At 35.6% G+C, this 21,217-nt stretch overlaps 1 protein-coding gene across 2 annotated transcripts; it reads right to left on the bottom strand.

Annotated features, from left to right (window-relative positions):
• Nucleotides 1-274: 274 nt before the first annotated feature.
• On the bottom strand, nucleotides 275-6,355 carry LOC109243130 (cyclic nucleotide-gated ion channel 18-like). 2 transcript variants are annotated; one of them, XM_019410031.1, is made up of 7 exons: nucleotides 6,265-6,355; nucleotides 5,521-6,058; nucleotides 4,817-5,029; nucleotides 4,394-4,707; nucleotides 2,652-2,763; nucleotides 1,755-1,991; nucleotides 275-1,263 (listed from the first exon to the last, which is right to left on the bottom strand). In XM_019410031.1, exons 2-7 carry the CDS (start codon nucleotides 5,992-5,994, stop codon nucleotides 502-504), a joined length of 2,112 nt encoding a protein of 703 aa, XP_019265576.1. In that variant the 5' UTR covers nucleotides 5,995-6,058; nucleotides 6,265-6,355; the 3' UTR covers nucleotides 275-501. The 2 variants fall into 2 exon arrangements, with proteins under 2 accessions (XP_019265576.1, XP_019265575.1); XM_019410030.1 differs by lacking the exon at nucleotides 6,265-6,355 and adding an exon at nucleotides 6,145-6,252.
• Nucleotides 6,356-21,217: the final 14,862 nt, after the last annotated feature.

The raw sequence follows: 21,217 nt of genomic DNA on the forward strand, positions 1-21,217 counted from the left end.
AGGGAAAGAGACCAACTTTTTGGTGGTACAATTTTTTCTGCACCAAACAAACAAGAGATATTATTTTTTATTTGGAAAAAAAAAACTATTTTTTGGTGAAATAGAGTTGTTCTGTTAAAACAATTACATAAACTTATCTAATTTGACCTCATTAATGTGGTATTTATGTTTTCCTGAGCTGAGGGTCTATTAGAAATAACCTCTCTATCCTCACAAGGTAGGGGTAAGATCTACCCACACACTACCCTCCCCAGACCCACAAGGTTGTTGTATATAATTTGACCACCTAATTATCTGTAGCTTTATCATCCGTCACAAGTTTAGGCACAATCAAGTACAAAAGAAGGTTGTATTTCACATGATTGTAAGAGGAATATTGTAGTCAAAATTGACAAAGGCCTATGGCTCCTGAAATTTACAAACAAAAAGTGTACTAGCTTTTTGATTACTCACTAGTACCTTTCAGTAAAGCTGGGTGTTCTAACTAATTAATTAATGGCTTCATTCTGCAGAAAAATCAGGCTCATCTGGCTTAAACAACTTGGGCATCTTTAAGCTGGAAGAAGAATCAGTCATCTGAACCTTCTGTTCTATTCCTCTTCTTGTATTAGTAGCAAATCTTTTAGCCAAAATTGTAGCTCCAAGTTGTTGGGAACTATGAGCACTGCCTACTAATGGTTGCTCAAGACCAACATCTTCAAAAGCCTCATAATTTTGATCATAATCGTAGTTACCCTCGTTGTTAGGATCTTGATTATAGTAATAGCTCTCTTGTAAAGCCAATTCAGTTTCCATCTTTTTCTTCCTATACCTTCTCCATGCAGCCTGTATTAAGCAAGCACCCCATGTTCTCCACTGTTGAGAATAATACCTGAATGCATGTTGTAGCTTCTTACTGTGAAGACGTTTAAACTGAACCGCGAAAAATTTAAGGTCTTCAGCTCGAAGTGCAAATGCTTCAACTTCAGAAAGTGTTCTCACAGTTCGAGTTGAAGAAGGCAATTGCGTTGAATTAGGAACTAAGGCCCATGTCAGCAATTCTTCACCACAGAAATCACCAGGTCTAAGAGTGATAGAATTGAAGAATCCAGATCTTCCCCCATTTGTCGTGGAGCTCTCTAGTTGTCCCCTGATGATAAAGAGCATCTCATTTACTGGATCACCTTCTCGAACAACATAAGTACCCTTTATGCTTAGGGACGAGACTAGTCGTTCACAAATTGCATCAAGCAGCTGGTCGTCCATTTGTGCAAAAAATGGAACCTGCATAGACAGGAGATTTTGGGATCTCTAAAGCTTAGCAAATAGAAGTGGCTAGCTTAGGTATTTACAGAGTAGGAACACAAGTACAAGTAAGTGACTGAATACAATACAGAATGTAAGGCACATCACATGTCAAAGCTTAGTTGATGATTAAACAGATAAAGTTATTTTCTTTATTCATCCACCAATACTAGTAATGTTTTTTATAGGTAACATTCATTAGTACAAATGCATTTCTTTTGCTCAATTAGTTTATATTTGTTTAACTTGTGGCCAAATGTTTTCTGTCTACAGCTCTTTTCCTTTATGTTTGCCTCCTGAAAGTGTTTCAATGCCAAGAGAAGTTAAATAGCGCAAACACCATATATCGGATGATCAGGCCATGACATATATATAAAGATCGTAATGACATGGCCAACTTGTCATGATACTCTAATATAATGCACGGTCTAGCAAAAAAAATGATCTATGATAGTGCGAGAAAGACATACTCGTCGAACAAGTTTAAGGCATAGGTGTCTTTGGATTTGACGACGAAGATCCAAAGGCAAAGATTGCAAGATGTCTTCTTCATTAACTCCTCTTGTAGCAAGCCATTTACATTGATCAAAACGACGAACACGTTCTTGCAAGTCTTCAGGCAACTGTCGGTGCCTCATCCATTCTTCTATATCTCTTTTTCTAATTCTCCATTCCTCAATTTTTACGGTCATAGATTGCAGATAAGTCTGAAAGGGAAGAAACTCGTAAGTGTATCAAGGACAAAGAAGCATGTACTATACTAGATGAAACAAATGAAAAAAGATAGCTCAAATTTTAAGCAAGTCTTACCAATCACCTACAAACCTAAGCATAATTTAAGAATAGATATCACTGTACCCAGTTCAACTCAGAATTAATGTTGATTACTGGTTATACTACTAATGCCGATGAACCTAAGCTGCTTATTATATGAGAGTTTTAGGAAACAGATCTTGAGTAATGGCACATAGCAGACATTAACTTGAACTAGAAAAATTGGAGTTATGTCAGTCACCTTTACGTTGTGATAAATCACCTCTAGAACAATATTAAGCATGATAGGACTGTCGAACGAGACATTGTTACTCTTGAAAGAACTAAATTTCCAACTCCGTGAAATATTTCATGTTGCTGATAACTAAGATGAAATTATATAAATCAACTATCACAAATTAACAATGTCTTATTCAACAGTCCTATCATGCTTAACATTGTTCTAGAGGTGAATCATCAGAACAACGTTAAGGTGACTGACATAACATGTATTCGAAATCAATGATGTACATAAACCATGATGAAATCGCTTCAGCTAACTGCACAAGGTGATAATAATGATCTATTCCGACATATTATCATCAAAATTTTACCTGCATGTTTCCAATAAGCTGTGCAAAGAGAACTAAGCCAATGATGCATATGGAAATGCTGAATAATGTTTCTCCAATATAAGTGCTAGTATTCAAATTCTGCCCATATGAACTGCAAGACAACATTTGTAAAGACAAAAATAAGATTCTCTAACCTGAAAAAAGATCTGAAAAGATTTGATGGTATCTTAAGCAACAAAGGAGACAAGAAATTCATTTCAATGAAATCAGCTATGAAAAATGAATAGAATCCTTCATTGTGATTGACAAAATACGGAGTAGTCAACAAGATCCAAGACAAAGCCTCTAGAGGATCTCTATGCAGTAGCAGGGAACATACTTTATAATTTACAATGATTAATAGCACTGGAAGTTTTTGCCAAACTTAAGTAGCCGAGATAGACAATGGTGAATATTTGTGAAATCATAGTTCAACTCTTAGCTGCCTAACGAACTAGCCCAACAGAAGAGACTGGGTACCAAACAGACAGAGTGACTTGCATATTCAGGATGCAGACCTAAACCCAAAGGGTCCTTTAAAAGTCAGACTAATTTTTATAAATACAATCAGTTCGTATAAACTGTACTACATAGCAGCTAAACAAATATACTCCCTCGAGTTCCATTTTATATGACATTCTTTCCAATTTAGTCCATTCCAAGAAGATTGACACCTTCCGATATATGGAAGTCTTTAATTCTAAAGCTCTCATATTACCCTTCATTAGACTCTACCATTATAGGAATTAATGACAAGGCACTAAGACCATAAAATCTAAAGATATTTTTGGTATGTTTGAGGTCGAGCATTAGGGTTGTAGGTTCGGGGGTAGTCGATCGTTTCTCCTTGTTGTGCCGGCTAGTCTGATAGTGTTTTGTCTAGGACTGCTACCGGTTTTTGTTGTGTTTCACATTTTTGCTGTCTTTCACATTTTGGTCTTTCCATTTATTTGCTGTCTTATGATGGTGATACAATTTTTCTGGTTTCTGTTGTTGTTACGGATCTATTGTCTCTGAGCCGAGGGTAAACAACCTCTCTATCCCTTCGGGGTAGGGGTAAGGTCTGCGTACACTCTACCCTCCTCATACCCCACTAGTGGGATTCTACTGGGTCGTTGTTGTTGTATATTTTTGGTATGTTACATATATTTAGCATATGTGTAAATAGTTTTTCTTTCTTTCTTAAATTACTTCTTGACTAGTCAAATACTGTCACATAAATGAAATGGAAGGACTATATCAGAATAAGAATATGTATCTTAAGTTACACCCAAGTCAAAAGGGGGAACAACTTTGAGAAGCCAACCTTCAAGTATAATCACCACTACCACTGAATATGCAAAACTAAGCCAGCCTTCAATTATAATCACCAACACCATTGAATATGCAAAACTAAGCCAACCTTCAAGTATAATCACCACTACCACTGAATATGCAAATTTCAATTTTAATCACCGACACCATTGAATATGCAAAACTACGCCAACCTTCAATTATAATCAGCAAGACCATTGAATATGCAAAACTAAGCCAACCTTCGGTTATAATCATCAACACCATTGAATATGCAAAACTAAGCTATCCCTCAATTATAATCATCAAGACCATTGAATATGCAAAACTAAGCCAACCTTCAATTATAGTCAGCAATATCATTGAATTGCAAAACTAAGGAGGAAAAGACAAAAGAGACATAAAGGGAGTGAAGAAGAAAAGTAAGTTTGCAGTTTAAGAAACCAAACCTCAAATTTCTTAGACCCCACCAAAGACAGTATAAATATTTCTCCATGAATGTTGATGAAGCCACTTCATTAGTAAAGGCGTCAGCGAAAATTCCAAACTTAAAACCAGAATCTTCATCATTTATAGCATCACATTTTACAAGCACTTGCGTGCTGTTTCGCCAATAATCGCGTACATATGTATCCGTATCACTTGTACAATCTAAGAAATCAGGCACGCACGGTGGAACTGCATCACGTTCCTTCTTACATTCATTCGACCAGCAAGAGTACTGTCTTCCTATAGATGCCACATACCATGAAGCTCCTGCCACCTGCACACGAAACAGAAGAAAACGCACACAACTCACAAGTCAGGTGATTTCTAGTTTGTGTCTTCTGATACCAAATTCCAAAATGAAAGAGATGGGCATGAGTGTTTACATGACTGGCTAACATGAAAAGAAGGAGATTGTAAGCTGCTCCTGCCCAAGCTGTTTTAGCAATAAAACCTGTAGTTTTGATAATCTGCTGATTTAACGGAAAAATAACGAACAACCTTGGCACGTATTGGATGAGAACGATAAGAGCAAGAGTACTTTTGGAGTGACCAGATCCATTTCTTTTAGCTGCGGGTATGACATATTTAATGACAATCTGCAAGAGGTAAAGAGAAAAAAATGAAAAGAAGAATAATAGCAGTACTAAACTTGAATGTTCATGGTGATTATTCCAACTGAAAAACAAATAATTGTGTCCATGCCTTAAAAGATAAGATTGTGATGGCTCCTCAAGAAATCTGAAACATTGCTGCGTTTATAATTTATGAAAGACATTCTGATTACAACTTCAAAAATTCAAATTTGGTACTTCCTCTATCCCAATTTATGCAACAAAAATGTCGATCACTTGTATTAAATGACAAGTTTCATAAGTATTTCTTTATTAAACTGCGTGCCTTTTTAAACAATAAGCAAACATTAGGATGAAGGGAGTAACTTATTCAGATTTATTCATGACGTGATGGTTTCCCATACAATTGACATTTTAACCATTAGTTCACTATTTTCTTCCACAATCACTATTTTAATAAAGTCAAATAATAGCATCAAATTTTGTGTCAAGTCAAATAAAGTATAGATACTCACTTGAGGCAGGGGAAGCGCGGCAGTAAAATCAACAATTAAATCAGTCTTGAGGTACCGAATCGCAATTTCTTTGGCATCCATAACAAGCTCACCACGGCCAAAAACTCTCGAGCTGGGCGCCACAAAAGCCGTTCGAAACTTCATAAGAATATGTAGGAAATAAAAAACATCCGTAAGAGTACGATAGACGGTAATTTGTGTGGCCGCTTCGTCATCAGTGGCCATACAAGCGTTTTCGCTGACGTAAGGGATGTAAAAGTACAGAGGATCGATGAAAAGAGAGATTAAACACGTGATGAGGAACACGTAGTTCCAGCGATTGACAATGTCGCTGTTTGGATCGAGAATATAGAGGCGCCATAAGCTATCGATCAATTGAGGTTCGTCGGTTGAAGAGGAGATTAAGGATTTGGTCTTCAACGATTGCTTGAAATGGCGGAGGTGAGACGCCGGCGTTTCGAATATTCTAGTCATCTTCCATGGCGGAGTCCGATATCATTATCGGATTCCGGAAGATAATTCACAAAAATTAATATCTCTGTAAAACAGGAAAAAAAAACAAATTAAACAAAATTAAGGAAATAGAATAAACAAATGTATATGTATATTAAGAAGTGCGTGCACCTATTAATTTTAAATTATGGATCCACCTCTGAGTGATGATTGTGTATATAGTGATAATGTGAATGGTGAATACAATTAGGGCTAAAAAATGAAGGAGAAGAAAGAAGAGAAAAGGAAAACCAAATGAGGAGTGTTTCTTCAGGAGTGAAGGTGCTTGATTAAACCTTCATTCACCACCATTGAAATTTCTGTGGGGAAAACCGAGGAGTTCGGAAGTTTGTATATCCATGGAAGTACGCGGGAAATTAGCGAGGAGATTGGTACATACTGAAATGGGCTTACTAGTGCGAGCACAGTAGATGGCCCAGGCCCAATTGTTTACGGGGAAGTGCACAGTTAGCCACTAATTAGAGATATCTTTACTTTTTAGCTACTATTTAAAATGTATTTACTCTTTAGCCAGTGGTTAATAAATTTTTATCCGCCCGGACGATGTGTAAATATTAAGGACATAATGTCCTTAACTTCATATATGCTGTGTAAATATTAAGGACAAAGTGTCTGTCATGTCCTTAACTTCATATGTGCAGTGTAAATGTTAAGGACATGGCGTCCTTAACTCCATATGTGCAGTGTAAATGTTAAGGACATAATGTCCTTAACTTGTATTTGCACCTTTTGTAGTTAAACTTTAGGACCTCATGTCCTTAACTTCATATATGCAGTGTAAATATTAAGGACATAATGTCCTTAACTTTATGAGTGTTGTGTTAATATTAAGGATATGGTGTCCTTAACTTCAAGAATGTTGTGTAAATATTAAGGACAAAGTGTCCTGTCAAGTCCTTAACTTCATATGTGCAATGTAAATGTTAAGGACATGGCGTCCTTAACTTCATGTGTGCAGTGTAAGTATTAAGGACACCATATCCTTAATATTTATACAACACTCATGAAAAAAGGGTAAAAACGTCTTTTCGTATTAATTTTAATAGAGTAGTGGCTATTTTTGTTCAACATTAAAAATACAGAATAAAAACTAAATACCATATTAAAAAATGGCTATCCCACGATATTTCTACTTTTCTTTTTCTCCGGAGTCCAGACCCTCTTTTGTCATCCTTTGTTCCTTTTTGAGTGAAATCCTTATGGCAAAAAAAGAAAAAGAAAGAAGAAAGAGTTTTAAAAGTTATATGTACTTCACAAGTCGAAAGGAAACAGTTTAACTTTATTATATATTTCACTTCTTTTGTGTGTGTATGGAAGAAATAGCTACAGATATATCCTTTGAATGGCCTAGTAGTGTAGAAATTTCTTACATTAATCGTGTATAAAATAACTATAACAATAACATAGTACTCAATATATTTTCACGTGTGCGGTTTGAAAAAATAGTATACATGCAAATCTTATCCCGACCTTGTGTAGGTAGAGAACCTGTTTCCAAAAAACCTTCGGCTCAAGCAAGCACACTCACAGCAGTAAAGCAAATTAAAATATAAAAATAGTAGAGAGTCATAGGAAAAAAAATAAGAGCAGCAGCAGACTGAAGCATTAGCAACATCAGATAATACTAAAAATTCAAGAAAAAGACAAACCAAGAGTAATACTACAGCTACCGGAATGGAAGGAAAGTACGCTCAACTACTACTACTAACCTTCTACCCTAATCCTCGACCTTCACAACCTCATATCAAGGGTAATGTCCTCAGTCAATCGACGATGAGTAATATCCTACCTAATCTCCTCTCCCTAATTCTGCGTTAGCCTTCCTCTATCTCTTTTCAGGCTCACGATGTTCAACCTCTCACACCTCCTCACAGGGGGGAGGGGGTGCCTGGACATCTCCTTTTCACATGTTCGAACTATCTCAGCCTAACTTATCGCATCTTATCCTCCACGAGAGTCACCTACACCTTGTCCCGAATAATTTCATTATTGACTTTATGTCTCTAAGTAAACCCACACATCCATCTTAGTATCCTCATCTCCGCTACTTTCAACTTTTGGATATAAAAGTTCTTGACTGGCCAACACTCCATCCTATACAACATGGTTGGTGTTTAACCAAAAAAAATAGAATTTCGGTTAAAACTAGAAATTAAGAAGAAAAATCGGGTTACTGATAATCAGGAGACGAAAAGAATAAGAAATTTTTGAAGATAATAAAGTAGTAAATAAGTTCGTATTTCAAAGTAATCTCAATGATCTCTCCTTTTTTTACAAATGCTGAGACCTCCTCCTTTTATAGTTGATTTTTCTAGGAAAAGGTATAATGCCTTAGCCTTAAAGAGGCAATTATGAGCATTAAATGACATTAAATGAAACGTTACACAATTATTCCTAATCAATACTGATTCGCTAACGTATTTGACATTTAGTACTGAATTTAGACTCCTTTATGCCATCAGATTCATATCTTCAATTCCTTCTGACCTCCTGGCTTTAATTAAGTTAAATAGATACGAGACTCGTATCATTTGAATAGCATCTCGTGCCTATTTAACTTTCTTCTCCTCGTATCTGATATCTCCCGTGCCTCTTAATTGCTCATCATGTTTTGACCATTTGACCAGTCTACGTGTCATGCCACGTCATCTTCAATTATAAATTCAGTTTTTTTTTTCAATACAGATAGTCCCCCCACTTTCCATTTATTTATCAATTAAATATTTGGGAAGTGGATCTTCACTAAAAAGGGAATTTTTTCCTAATCAATGCTATGACAGTGTCGACGCTTCAATTGTCTCTTCTATTTAATGCACCATATACGTGTCACCTTCTCATTAGTTCTGCGATTTTGCAGCCTTTTTCTAAGGCTTTTTTAACTCCACTATTCACGAAGTGATAGTTGCCTTTATTATAGGCTTTCCATCATTACACTTCTTAATTATCGACGGTTGAGTTTATATATAAACTTGCCCCCTTTTTCCTTTGTCTTCTTCTTCACAAGCTTTTTACCAAATTTCTTGCTATTTATTCTCGTTCACTTCTTCTTCAGTTCATATCTTATGTTCATATCTTCTCACTATGTCGTCTTCGAATCCTAACCCTAAAAGAGTTCCAATTCTTGATAGTTTCCCCAATGCTCCTGCTAGATATAGAAGAGGTAGAGGAGGTGTGCTTCGTGGTACAGGGTCGGTTCGTGGTGGTACCTCTGGTTCTATCACTCCTTCTTCTAGTTCTGGCAATATCTCTAGAGGCTCTCTTTCTAACAGATCCACTTCAAAGGGAAAAGAATCTTCTGAGTCTAACCAAGAGCCTCTGGTTGAAGAAATTGTGCCAACAGATTTATCTTTCGAACATGACAAAGAATCCCTTCGTGACCAAGTGATTAAATTAGAGAGAGCTGATAAATATCCCTCTTTAATTACTGAACCTTTGATTCAAATTGTTCGAAGAGACTGTCGTTGGAGAGATGACACCCACATAGTTATTCCTACCCCACACCAAAGAATATCTTCTTATAGGGTTGGCTTTTCTTTCGTTTACACTTATCCCCTTTACTTTGGGATTTATTCCTGCTATTGATCCAGTCATACTTGATTTCTGTCGTTTTTTCAAAATTTGTTTGGCTCAAGTTGGTCCTCTCGTATGGAGAGCAGTAGCTTGTTTGAGGTATATGTCAACCAAAGCTGATGTCGACTTTACTTTCCCTCATCTAATTCATCTTTATCACCCCAAGCTATTCCGCAATGGTGTTTTTACCTTAACTGCAAGAAGTAAGAGGGTTTTGGTTAACCCTGAAGATAATAACGACCGTGGCTGGTACACCCGGTTTGTTGCTGTTCCCACAATTGATTTGGTGGATGAATCAAATATTCCTTTTCCTGAGAAATGGAACTTTGCACGTAATTATTTTCTTCCTTGCCGTATCTGCTTTCGTTATTTCAACTTCTCTTCTAATTTTATTATTATTCCTTTGCTTTTTTGTAGCAACCATGGGAGATGTGGAACCCGTTCCTAATTTCCGTGGTTGGGTAGATGCTGTCTTGAAAGCCGTGCCTATGGAGGCACGAACTTGGAAATCTATTTCCAACAAACATGGTTGGAAAGTGAAAACTCACGGTATACATCCCTTTTTGCTTCTCGTGTGTTAAATTCTTTTCCCCTCTTTTAACTTTTTATCCTTCTTATTGTCAGGATTTGCTATTCGAGGGATGTCGGCTGAAGTAGCTATCACCCTTCGAGCTTCTTCCAGTACTCCTCTTGCTTTGGAAAGAACACAAGCCACGCTGTCAAAGAGGAAAGTGGTTGAAGAGGATTCTGACGTTGATGAAGATGAAGATACCTCTTTGACAGCTCGTCCTAGAACCAGGAGGCGCATTGTTTCTGAGGATGAAACTGAAATCTCTCCCGCTCGTATCTCCGAACCCGTTACTATTACCTCCGATGAAGAAACCATTCCAAGGGACTCCCCTGAATCCACTCATCGCCTCTTTATTGAGGGCTTCGAAAGTGGTGAATTAGGTCCGGTTTTAGATGAAATTCCTCTTTCATCTTCCGTTCCTGTTCTTTCTGTTCCTCCTCCTCTAATTTCAAGTGTTTCCTTACCCACTTTGTCTGTTCCTGCCTCTTTGTCAATTTCTGCTCCCTTACCTGCCTCGACTCCTTCGACTACTACTATTTTCACCTCTTCTACCGTTCCTCCTTCTATAGTTCCCCCTTCCTCTACTCATTATGCAGAGGAGGGTTCTAGTAGCAGAAGCATGGCTATGAGGAGTGTAACACTTGAGGTTCCTGCTAATAGCAGTCTTTTAAGGAAGTCTGGTAGAGCAGATGTTTGGCTTGAACCCTTAATTGGGGATATTGAGAAAAAGAAGATGGACAGTCACAGTTGTCTAACTTTGATGAATGATATAGTTCATTGTACATTGAAGGTACTCTCCCTTTACTCTTTAATAAATTCTTTCTTTTTAATTCTAACTTTCATGAGTTGTTTTTGTAGGCTAACCTCATTGGTGCGGAATTGATGGGAAGAATTTCCCTCTTAAAAAAGAAGGCTCGCGAGTCTGATCAGACTTTTCTTGAGGCTGAGAGGATAGCTAGAGAAGCCCAGCTTGAGGCAACCAATTGGAAAGAGCAGTTTAAAAATGCTCAGAAAAAGATAAAAGATTTGCAAGAGAATAAACGTGACCTGGAACAGCAAAAGCAAATTCTGACTTCTGAATTAGCGGGGGCCAAGGCTTCTTCTAGTAAAGCTGAGAAGGATAAAGAGCGCCTTGAATGTTCTTTTTCAGAACAATTATCAAAGTCAAGCGAAGAGATTAGAGAACTTAAGGTATTGTTGAGCAAGAAAGAGGAGTATGCGGGAGAGCTAGTTCAAAACTTGTCTCAGGCTCAGGCTGACTTGCAAATTTCCTCTGATAAGGTTCGTGCCTTAGAGGATTCTCGTGCCTCCCTTGAAGCTACCCTTGATTCCACTTTGGCTGAAAATCAAATGTTAAAAAATGATCTTGCCTCATGGGAAAGGGATTATGAGCTTCTTGAGGAGAACTTTAACACAGAGGTGAGTTGGGCCTTTCTAAACTCCCGCTGTGATGCCTTAACTGAGGCCAGTCAAGAAAACTTTGACTTAGAATCGGAATTGGCCAAGGTTTTGAGAACCATTGAAATGACTCAACAACAACTTGACTTTCCTTCTCCAGCAGATGAAACTCCCGTGGCTGAGGAACCTTTAAATGAAGGAGCCGCTTCTGTTGAAGTTGAAAATGTTACAATTCCAGCTCCCGAGGGTGAAACTTCACTTATACAGTCCGTGGAAGCTGAAGCTCCCGTGACTCTTGCTTCCCTCGGTGACTTAAACACTTCAAGCCCAACTGTCGCTACTTCCTCAGAAATTGCTACCGTGCCTACAGCTGCTCCTAAAAGTGAAGTTGATATTGCAACTTCAGAAGTTCCAACCCCTTTAGTGACAAGTTGAATATTTCACTCCTTTGTTGTTTTTTTATTAATTGGTGGTTTTATCCCTTGACCTTTTTAAGGGATTTTTTTTTGGTTAAGTCCCCAGTTATCATAATGGGGCACTTGTAAAAACATTTTGCAAGAAGTTTTCTTGGTACTTCAATATGTTCTATTCTTGCCTTTTTCTTATCTATTTAGGACTTATAGAATAATTTAGCATTTTTAAACTTTGAAAATGCTTTATGATTCTTCTCATGACTTATTAACATGAAGTTTATAAAAGAGGTCCCTTTTATATATATCGACACTTAATGAAGAAGACGTCTCAACTTCATAATGGTGTTATAATACGATGAAAGATATAGGAATACACATGTTTTGTATGCCACAACTTTGACANCTTTTCATTTTCCACACACCTTGAGCTTACCTTTTCTTCTATTTTATGTCGTAAAATAATGTCTTCTTCAATCCTCATCTTTGTGCTGTATCTGTTGTAGACATCATTCCACGTTGTTGCTGGGAATTCACGAAGGCTTTCTTTGAGTCGCCTCGTGGCTTCTGAACTCTTCTCATTTAAATTACTAGCAAAGGCTATGGCTGCCCAATTGTCAGGTACTCGTGGCAGCGTCATTCTTTCCCGTTGAAATCTATCTACGAACTCTCTAAGCAACTCTGAGTCTCCTTGCTTGATTTTGAAGATATCTTCCATTCGCTTTTCAACTTTTTGAGCTCCCGAGTGTGCTTTGATAAATAAATCTGCAAGCTCAGCAAACGAATTTATAGAATTTTCAGGTAAAAGAGAATACCATGTTAGGGCTCCTTTAGTGAGTGTTTCACCGAATTTTTTGACCAAGACCGACTCGATTTCTTGCTTAGTCAAATCATTGCCCTTGACACCTGTTGTGAATGCAGTAACGTGATCTCGTGGGTCTGATGTACCATCATACTTTGGAATATCAGGCATCTTAAACTTCTTTGGAATTGGAAGGGGAGCAGCGCTTGGCTTCCATGGTTGTTGGGAATATTTATCTATATCCACACCCTTGATCACGGGCGGTACTCCAGGTATTTGCTCTATGCGTTCATTTTGCTCCTTAAGCTGTTTCTGCAAAGTTAGTACTAGACTTTGTAAATCAGAATTAACTGGATTACCTGGGTCTCTCTCTTGTGTTTCACTAGGGGTTCCACCGCTGCCAGAATTAATCAATCCTGAACGAGGATTCTCCAAAGTGTTGTTGTTTGGAGCAGATGTGGGTGGGACAGCAGGCAATTGGCGAACAAAAGCTTGGAGAGCGTTATTGACTTGAGAGGCAATAAGTTTTTGCAGAGCCTCATTTATGGTTTCAACGTTTTCGAATTGAGCCTGTCCATCTGTATAAGATCCATCAGGAGTGCCTTCACGAGATCGTCGTGGGGAGCCTCGTGGAGAATCTTGTGGAGATCCTTGTGGGGAATCTCCCTGAAGTTGTTGGACTGTCTGAATTTCTGGGTTTCCTTGAGTGTTGTCATTGTTGTTCGACATGATTGATGCAATCAAGAAAATTAGATTGAGATATGCTGAGATATGCTTGATTATCAGATTCTCGGTAACGGAACCAATTTGTTTAACCAAAAAAATAGAATTTCGGTTAAAACTAGAAATTAAGAAGAAAAATCGGGTTACTGATAATCAGGAGACGAAAAGAATAAGAAATTTTTGAAGATAATAAAGCAGTAAATAAGTTCGTATTTCAAAGTAATCTCAATGATCTCTCCTTTTTTTACAAATGATGAGACCTCCTCCTTTTATAGTTGATTTTTCTAGGAAAAGGTATAATGCCTTAGCCTTAAAGAGGCAATTATGAGCATTAAATGACATTAAATGAAACGTTACACAATCATTCCTAATCAATATTGATTCGCTAACGTATTTGACATTTAATACTGAATTTATACTCCTTTATGCCATCAGATTCATATCTTCAATTCCTTCTGACCTCCTGGCTTTAATTAAGTTAAATAGATACGAGACTCGTATCATTTGAATAGCATCTCGTGCCTATTTAACTTTCTTCTCCTCGTATCTGATATCTTCCGTGCCTCTTAATTGCTCATCATGTTTTGACCATTTGACCAGTTTACGTATCATGCCACGTCATCTTCAATTATAAATTCAGTTTTTTTTTTCAATACAGTTGGTCTTATCACCACTCTATAGAACTGATCTTTTAAGTCTTTTGTGGCAATTATTTCCAAGAAAAAAGAGGAGAAAGGAATATGAAAATCTTAATTGAATTCTGTTTTAAAATCATTATTCCATGATTTTTAAAAAATAAGTATACAAAATACGTATAATGGTTTTATTTCCACAAATTTAGGGGGACAAATTGGTAGGCCACTTGATTTATAAAAAGTGAGAATGATGAAAGATATTGTTTAGATACTTTCAAATCAAGATGCCACACGTTTCCTACAACTTTGTTTGTTTCAATCCTCTCCATAATCCGTTGATAGTGATGGGTTTTGTATAATATCCATCTCCTTCTCACGTAGAATACAGACTATTATTGATCTCTATTTCCCTTATTAATATCAAATCATACTTTAAGAGGGTGGGGGGGGGGGGGGGGGCACATAGAAGAAAACCAAGCCATTTTGGCATCGCTTAATTAAGATATACTTACTCTCTTGAACTTTATATGCAGCAATTTTCTTAATGCACTAGATTCTTCAACTAATGAAAAAGCCTTAATAAGTCTTAAATAAAGAAGAATTAAATAAAAAATAGCCGGCTTGTTATAAAATAATAAAAGAAGAACAAGAGTATTGCAGAGAAAAGTAGAGGGAGAGAATTCTTATTGAATTTTGGGATGAATTACAATGGAATAGAACCCTCTATTTATAGGGAGAGGTTGACTTAGCCACCAAGTAATAAACCCTAGAATCTCTCTAAATATAGACATTCACCATAAATAAAATTCTATTTATAACACTCCCCCTTGAATGTCTATTCAACAGATAATATGCCTCGTTAAAACCTTAACTAAAATAAAACCCAGTGGGAAAAAAATTCTAGAGAAAGAAAAAGAGTACACATATCTACAATACGCCTTTTGGTTGTCTCGTTAAAAACCTTGCAAGGAAAACCCAGTGGGACAAAACCTTGTAAGGGAAAAAGAGTGCAACGCGCATTAACTCCCCCTGATGAGAGCATTAATTCACATCCTTGAGCATTTGCATTCTAATCTTGTGCACCATCTTCAAAAGATCTTTGGTAGAGATTTGATGAACAAGTCAGCCATATTAACTTAAACGAATTTGTTTCACCTTGAAATCATCATCCCTAATAGATGTATTGTCTTCATATGATCTTGTCGGAATCGTCAATTCAATATCTTCACATAGAGGTGAAAACTCTTGCTATCATATTATCATGCATATAGTTATAGCAAGATACATTTGTGCACAAATTGCATTGAGGATGTAGTACTTCATGACCATGAATTCTATATGCTTTAAGCAATTTAAATCCTTCAGGGATTGTTAAGTCATATAAGCCATATAATAGACTTTAGATGCATATCAAGTTTTCATGTCATGCTAGACATATAAGATATCGAAAACTGATTGCACATACCATTGACTTTATACTTTCAAGTGTTTAAACTACATGTCCAAAACTACATTTCTTCATATGAAACCAAATTCTACTTGAATTGTTTCTTCAGACTTAAGATCCTCATATATATTTAGCGCTATTATCGATGTCGTCGACGAACATTTTATATCGGTTCCAACCTCTTTATTTTTCTTATAAAGACATAACATAGAGATCTCTTTATTCATATATTCAGGTACCTGAATCTCTCATGAGATTTTATGAAGTGTTATGTCATGTGATCTTCTAGATCACTTGCCTCCTTTATTATGATCATTTGCTCATCTTCTTTATCAAGAAGTATATTTGAAACCGATTTGTCTATACGCTGTAAGCGTACCATAGACTTTGTCCTTCTAGGACTTAATAGGAGCATTTGCAATGAGAATATAGTTACTTTCTTTGGGTCAGCAAATGCGTTTGGCATGCTTTGCAATATATTGTAAATGAATTATCCTTTTATGAACTTCAAGTTCATATTATCTTATTCGAGGATCTAGGTGTATAAATGATAATTCATTCCATGTAACTTTTTCTCAACTGTTTATCATGTCTCCCCCTCATGTTAGAAAAACTAACATGTTACCTCAACTTTGAGAAACCACCTTTGTGCGTTATGATGTTAATCAAAATATACACCACACATCAATTATTTGGTTCCTGACCCTGAACCACTTGTGAGGGGAGAAAAGAATATACTTTCGTATATAACGTATATCAAATTGATATTTATTACTTTGTTGTCATAAGCAATAGTTTAGCTATTAAGTGGAGGCACTCAATAAATCATTTTGCTAAACCAACTGTGATGTAAACCAACTTATCAAGAAGAATTGTCTTGAATAAAAAATCTGGAAATTATGCTCTATATTAAATTATTGAGCAAGTAATTACCTCGCAAACACCAGGTTGCGGGTCAATAATAATTGCACATGTGACCATCTCATATATGCATCTTATGTGGTATACATGGCAGGTGAATGGGCCCATATTCACCTTTGTTATTTCCAGCATTCATGGGATTCAATCCCAATTTTAATTGGTCTATTAATTAATGAGAACAAGCAATGTAAGAGAATTCGTAAAGAACTTTCTAGTTCTTTAATATTTACCATGTGAATTCTCTTTTATTTTTGCACAGCATACTTGAATTAACATGGCTAAATCAATTATGCCAACTGGATAAATTATCAATATTGATAAACTTCAGGTTTACACCATGATGTGTGCAATTATGAATAAACTCCAAGTTTATTATGATATGGGTTTTTGTATCAATAAATATCCACTTCATTGTGGTATTCTTTTATTTATGTAGTACAAATTGGAGAATAAAGCGGGTAGCTTTTCACATACATATTACCCCGCTACAAGTTGTAGTAATAGAAGATATTAAATCTTTCCTTTATTTATAGTCTCAATATAATCAACCGCTTTCGCGTATACTTTGGAAACTGAATAAGTTTCATTGAGACTTACTACAACACAATACCTTATTGATAATTAATTGTGTTTCTCCAAAATAGTATAATTGGCTCTTGCAGAGTTCTCAATTAATTTTGTAGTACCACATATTCATCAACACCCATATGGTAAATATCTCTTTTAAAGAGAAAGTTATACCATTATGGTTATGGTTAAAATTATATGCAAGATCTGTTTCTTGCATTACCGTTGTCTTTTAATAATCACAATGCCAAAATATTTTGGCGTACAATAGGTACATTGGTTCATGCCATAATAATGACATTATTTTCTTATATCATCTCAAACCTCCTTCTAGAGGTGAGTGTGGTATATTCACTACCACTAGCACGTTCATATTATTCCAAGAATGAATATGTATTCATAAATCAGTTGTTGTCACATTCACATCATGAATAGACCATAATCATTTGTATGTGCTTTATAAAATCTCATGTCAAATCAATGACAAATATTACTTTCACAAGTGGGGGATTATTTTGAGAATCCTTATTATTCTCATTATCACAATGATGACGATTATAATTTCGTCTATTGCCACGTCCACATCCATTGATACATTCATAGTGATAATTTTGTCTTCTTTCAGACTTATCACACACTGCTATCACATTCTTTTAAAGGAATGAGAATGGAGCAAATTCAATGGGACGGGTTTCCACTTTTTGTGCCCATAATCATACATGAATTTGATCATGGCAAGAACATAGAAATTTTTACCACTTCAGGTGGTTATAATTTCTTACTCCATTAGAGTTATAATCAAACTTTGTTGTCTTTGCTTGTATTTAAAATCAAAGTATAGAATAAAAGAGAAAAATACGGTAAAATACTTACCTTAAATCCAGAATTTAATCATGAAGGAAGTTCATGGAATAATTGACAATCATTATGCTCAATCCCAAATCTTCTACTCAATTGGTTAGAGTCTCGTGCTGATAACGTGTTATAAAATAATAAAAGAAGAACAAGAGTATTGCAGAGAAAAGTAGAGGGAGAGAATTCTTATTGAATTTTGGGATGAATTACAATGGAATAGAACCCTCTATTTATAGGGAGAGGTTGACTTAGCCACCAAGTAATAAACCCTAGAATCTCTCTAATATAGACATTCACCATAAATAAAATTCTATTTATAACACGGCTAATATAATATAATTGTTATGAAATAATAAAAGAAGAAGAAGAGTATTACAGAGAAAAGTAGAGGGAGAGAATTCTTATTGATTTGGGATGAATTACAATGGAATAGAACCCTCTATTTATAGGGAGAGGGTGACTTAGCCACCAAGTAATAAACCCTAGGATCTCTCTAAATATAGACATTCACCATAAATAAAATTCTATTTATAACACTCCCCCTTGAATGTCTATTCAACAGATAATGTGCCTCGTTAAAACCTTAACTAAAATAAAACCCAGTGGGAAAAAAATTCTAGAGAAGGAAAAAGAGTACACATATCTAATAATACGCCTTTCGGTTGCCTCGTTAAAAACCTTGCAAGGAAAACCCAGTGGGACAAAACCTTGTAAGGGAAAAAGAGTACAACGCATATTAACTCCCCCTGATGAGAGCATCAATTCACATCTTTAAGCATTTGCATTCCAATCTTGTGCACCATCTTCAAAAGATCTTTGGTAGAGATTTGATGAACAAATCAGCCGTATTAACTTGAATGAATATATTGCACCTTGAAATCATCATTCTTGATAGAGATGAATTGTCTTCATATGATCTTGTTGGAATCGTCAGTTCAATATCTTCACATAGAGGTGAAAACTCTTGCTATCATATTATCATGCATATAATTATAGCAAGATACATGTGTGCACAAATTGCACTGAGGATGTAGTACTTCATGACCATGAATTTTATATGCTTTAAGCAATTTAAATCCTTCAGGGATTGTTAAGTCATATAAGCCATATAATAGACTTTAGATGCATATCAAGTTTTCATGTCATGCTAGACATATAAGATATCGAAAATTGATTGCACATACCATTGACTTTATACTTTCAAGTGTTTGAACTACATGTTCAAAGCTACATGGCTTTCATATGAAACCAATTCTATTTGAATTGTTTCTCTAGATTTAAGATCCTCATCTATACTTAGCGCTATCATAGATGTCGTCGACGAACATTTTATATCGGTTCCAACCTCCTTATTTTTCATAAAGACATAACATAGAGATCTCTTCATTCATATTTTCAGGTACCTGAATCTCTCTTGAGATTTTATGAAGTGTTATGTCATGTGATCTTCTAGATCACTTGCCTCCTTTATTATGATCATTTTGATCATTTGCTCATCTTCTTTATCAAGAAGTTTTATTTGAAACCGATTTGTCTGTATGCTATAAGCGTACCATAGACTTTGTCCTTCTAGGACTTAATATAAGCATTTGCAATGAGAATATAGTTACTTTCTTTGGGTCAGCAAATGCGTCTGGCATGTTTTGCAATAAATTGCACATGAATTATCCTTTTATGAACTTCAAGTTCATATTATTTTATTCGAGGATCTATATGTACAAATGATAATTCATTCCACGTAACTTTTTCTCAACTGTTTATCATGTCTCCCCCTCATGTTAGAAAAACTAACTTGTTTCCTCAACTTTGAGAACCCATCTTTGTGCGTTATGATGTTAGTCAAAATATACACCGCACATCAATTATAATAAGATGGAATTATTTGGTTCCTGACCCTGAACCACTCGTGAGGGGAGAAAATAATATACTTTCGTATATAACGTATATCAAACTGATATAGATAACTTTGTTCTCATAAGCAATAGTTTAGCTATTAAGTGGAGGCACTCAATAAATTATTTTGCTAAACCAACTGGGATGTAAACCAACTTATCAAGATGAACATCTTGAATAGAAAATATGGAAATTATGCTCGAAATTAAAATATTGAGCAAGTTACCTCGCAAAACATCATGTTGCGGGTTATTAATAATCGCACATGTAACCATCTCATAGATGCACCTTATGTGGTATACATGGCAGGTGAATGGGCCCATATTCACCTTTGATATTTTCAGCATTCATGGGATTCAATCCCAATTTTAATTGGCATATTAATTAATGAGAACATGCAACATAAGAGAATTCGTAAAGAACTTTCTAGTTCTTTAATATTTACCCATGTGAATTCTCTTTTATTTTTGCACATCATACTTAAATTATCATGGCTAAACCAATTATGCCAACTGAATAATTTATCAATATTGATAAACTTCAGGTTTACACCATGACGTGTGCAATTATCATTAAACTCCAAGTTTATTATGATATGGATTTTTATATCAATAAACATCCACTTTGGTGTGGTATTCTTTTATTTGTGTAGTACAAACTGGAGATTAAAGCGGGTAGCTTTTCACATACATATTACCCCGCTACAAGTTGTAGTAATAGAAGATATTAAATCTTTCCTTTATTTATAGTCTCAATATAATCAACCGTTTTTGCGTATACTTTGGAAACTGAATAAGTTTCTTTGAGACTTACTACAACACAATACCTTATTGGTAATCAATTGTGTTTCTCCAAAATAGTATAATTGGCTCTTGCAGAGTTCTCAATTAATTTTGTAGTACCACATATTTATCAACATCCATATGGTGAATATCTCTTTTAAAGAGAAAGTTATACCATTATGGTTATGGTCAAAATTATATGCAAGATCTGTTTCTTGCATTACCGTTGTCTTTTAACAATCACAATGCCAAAATATTTTGGCGTACAATAGGTACGTGACCAATGACCATTCATGCCATAATAATGACATTATTTTCTTATATCATCTCAAACCTCCTTTTAGAGGTGAGTGCGGTATATTCACTACCACTAGCACGTTCATATTCTTTGAAGAATGAATATGTATTCATAAATCAGATGTTGTCACATTCACATCATGAATGGACCATAATCATCTATATGTGCTTTACAAAATCTCATGTCAAATCGATGACAAATATTTTTCACAGAGTGAAAGATTATTTTGAGAATCCTTATTGTTCTCATTACCACAAATGATGACGATTATAATTTCGTCTATTGCCACGTCCATATCCATTGATACATTCA

The sequence above is a fragment of the Nicotiana attenuata genome, unplaced genomic scaffold (assembly GCF_001879085.1).
Source record: "Nicotiana attenuata strain UT unplaced genomic scaffold, NIATTr2, whole genome shotgun sequence".
NCBI classification, from domain to species: Eukaryota; Viridiplantae; Streptophyta; class Magnoliopsida; order Solanales; family Solanaceae; genus Nicotiana; species Nicotiana attenuata.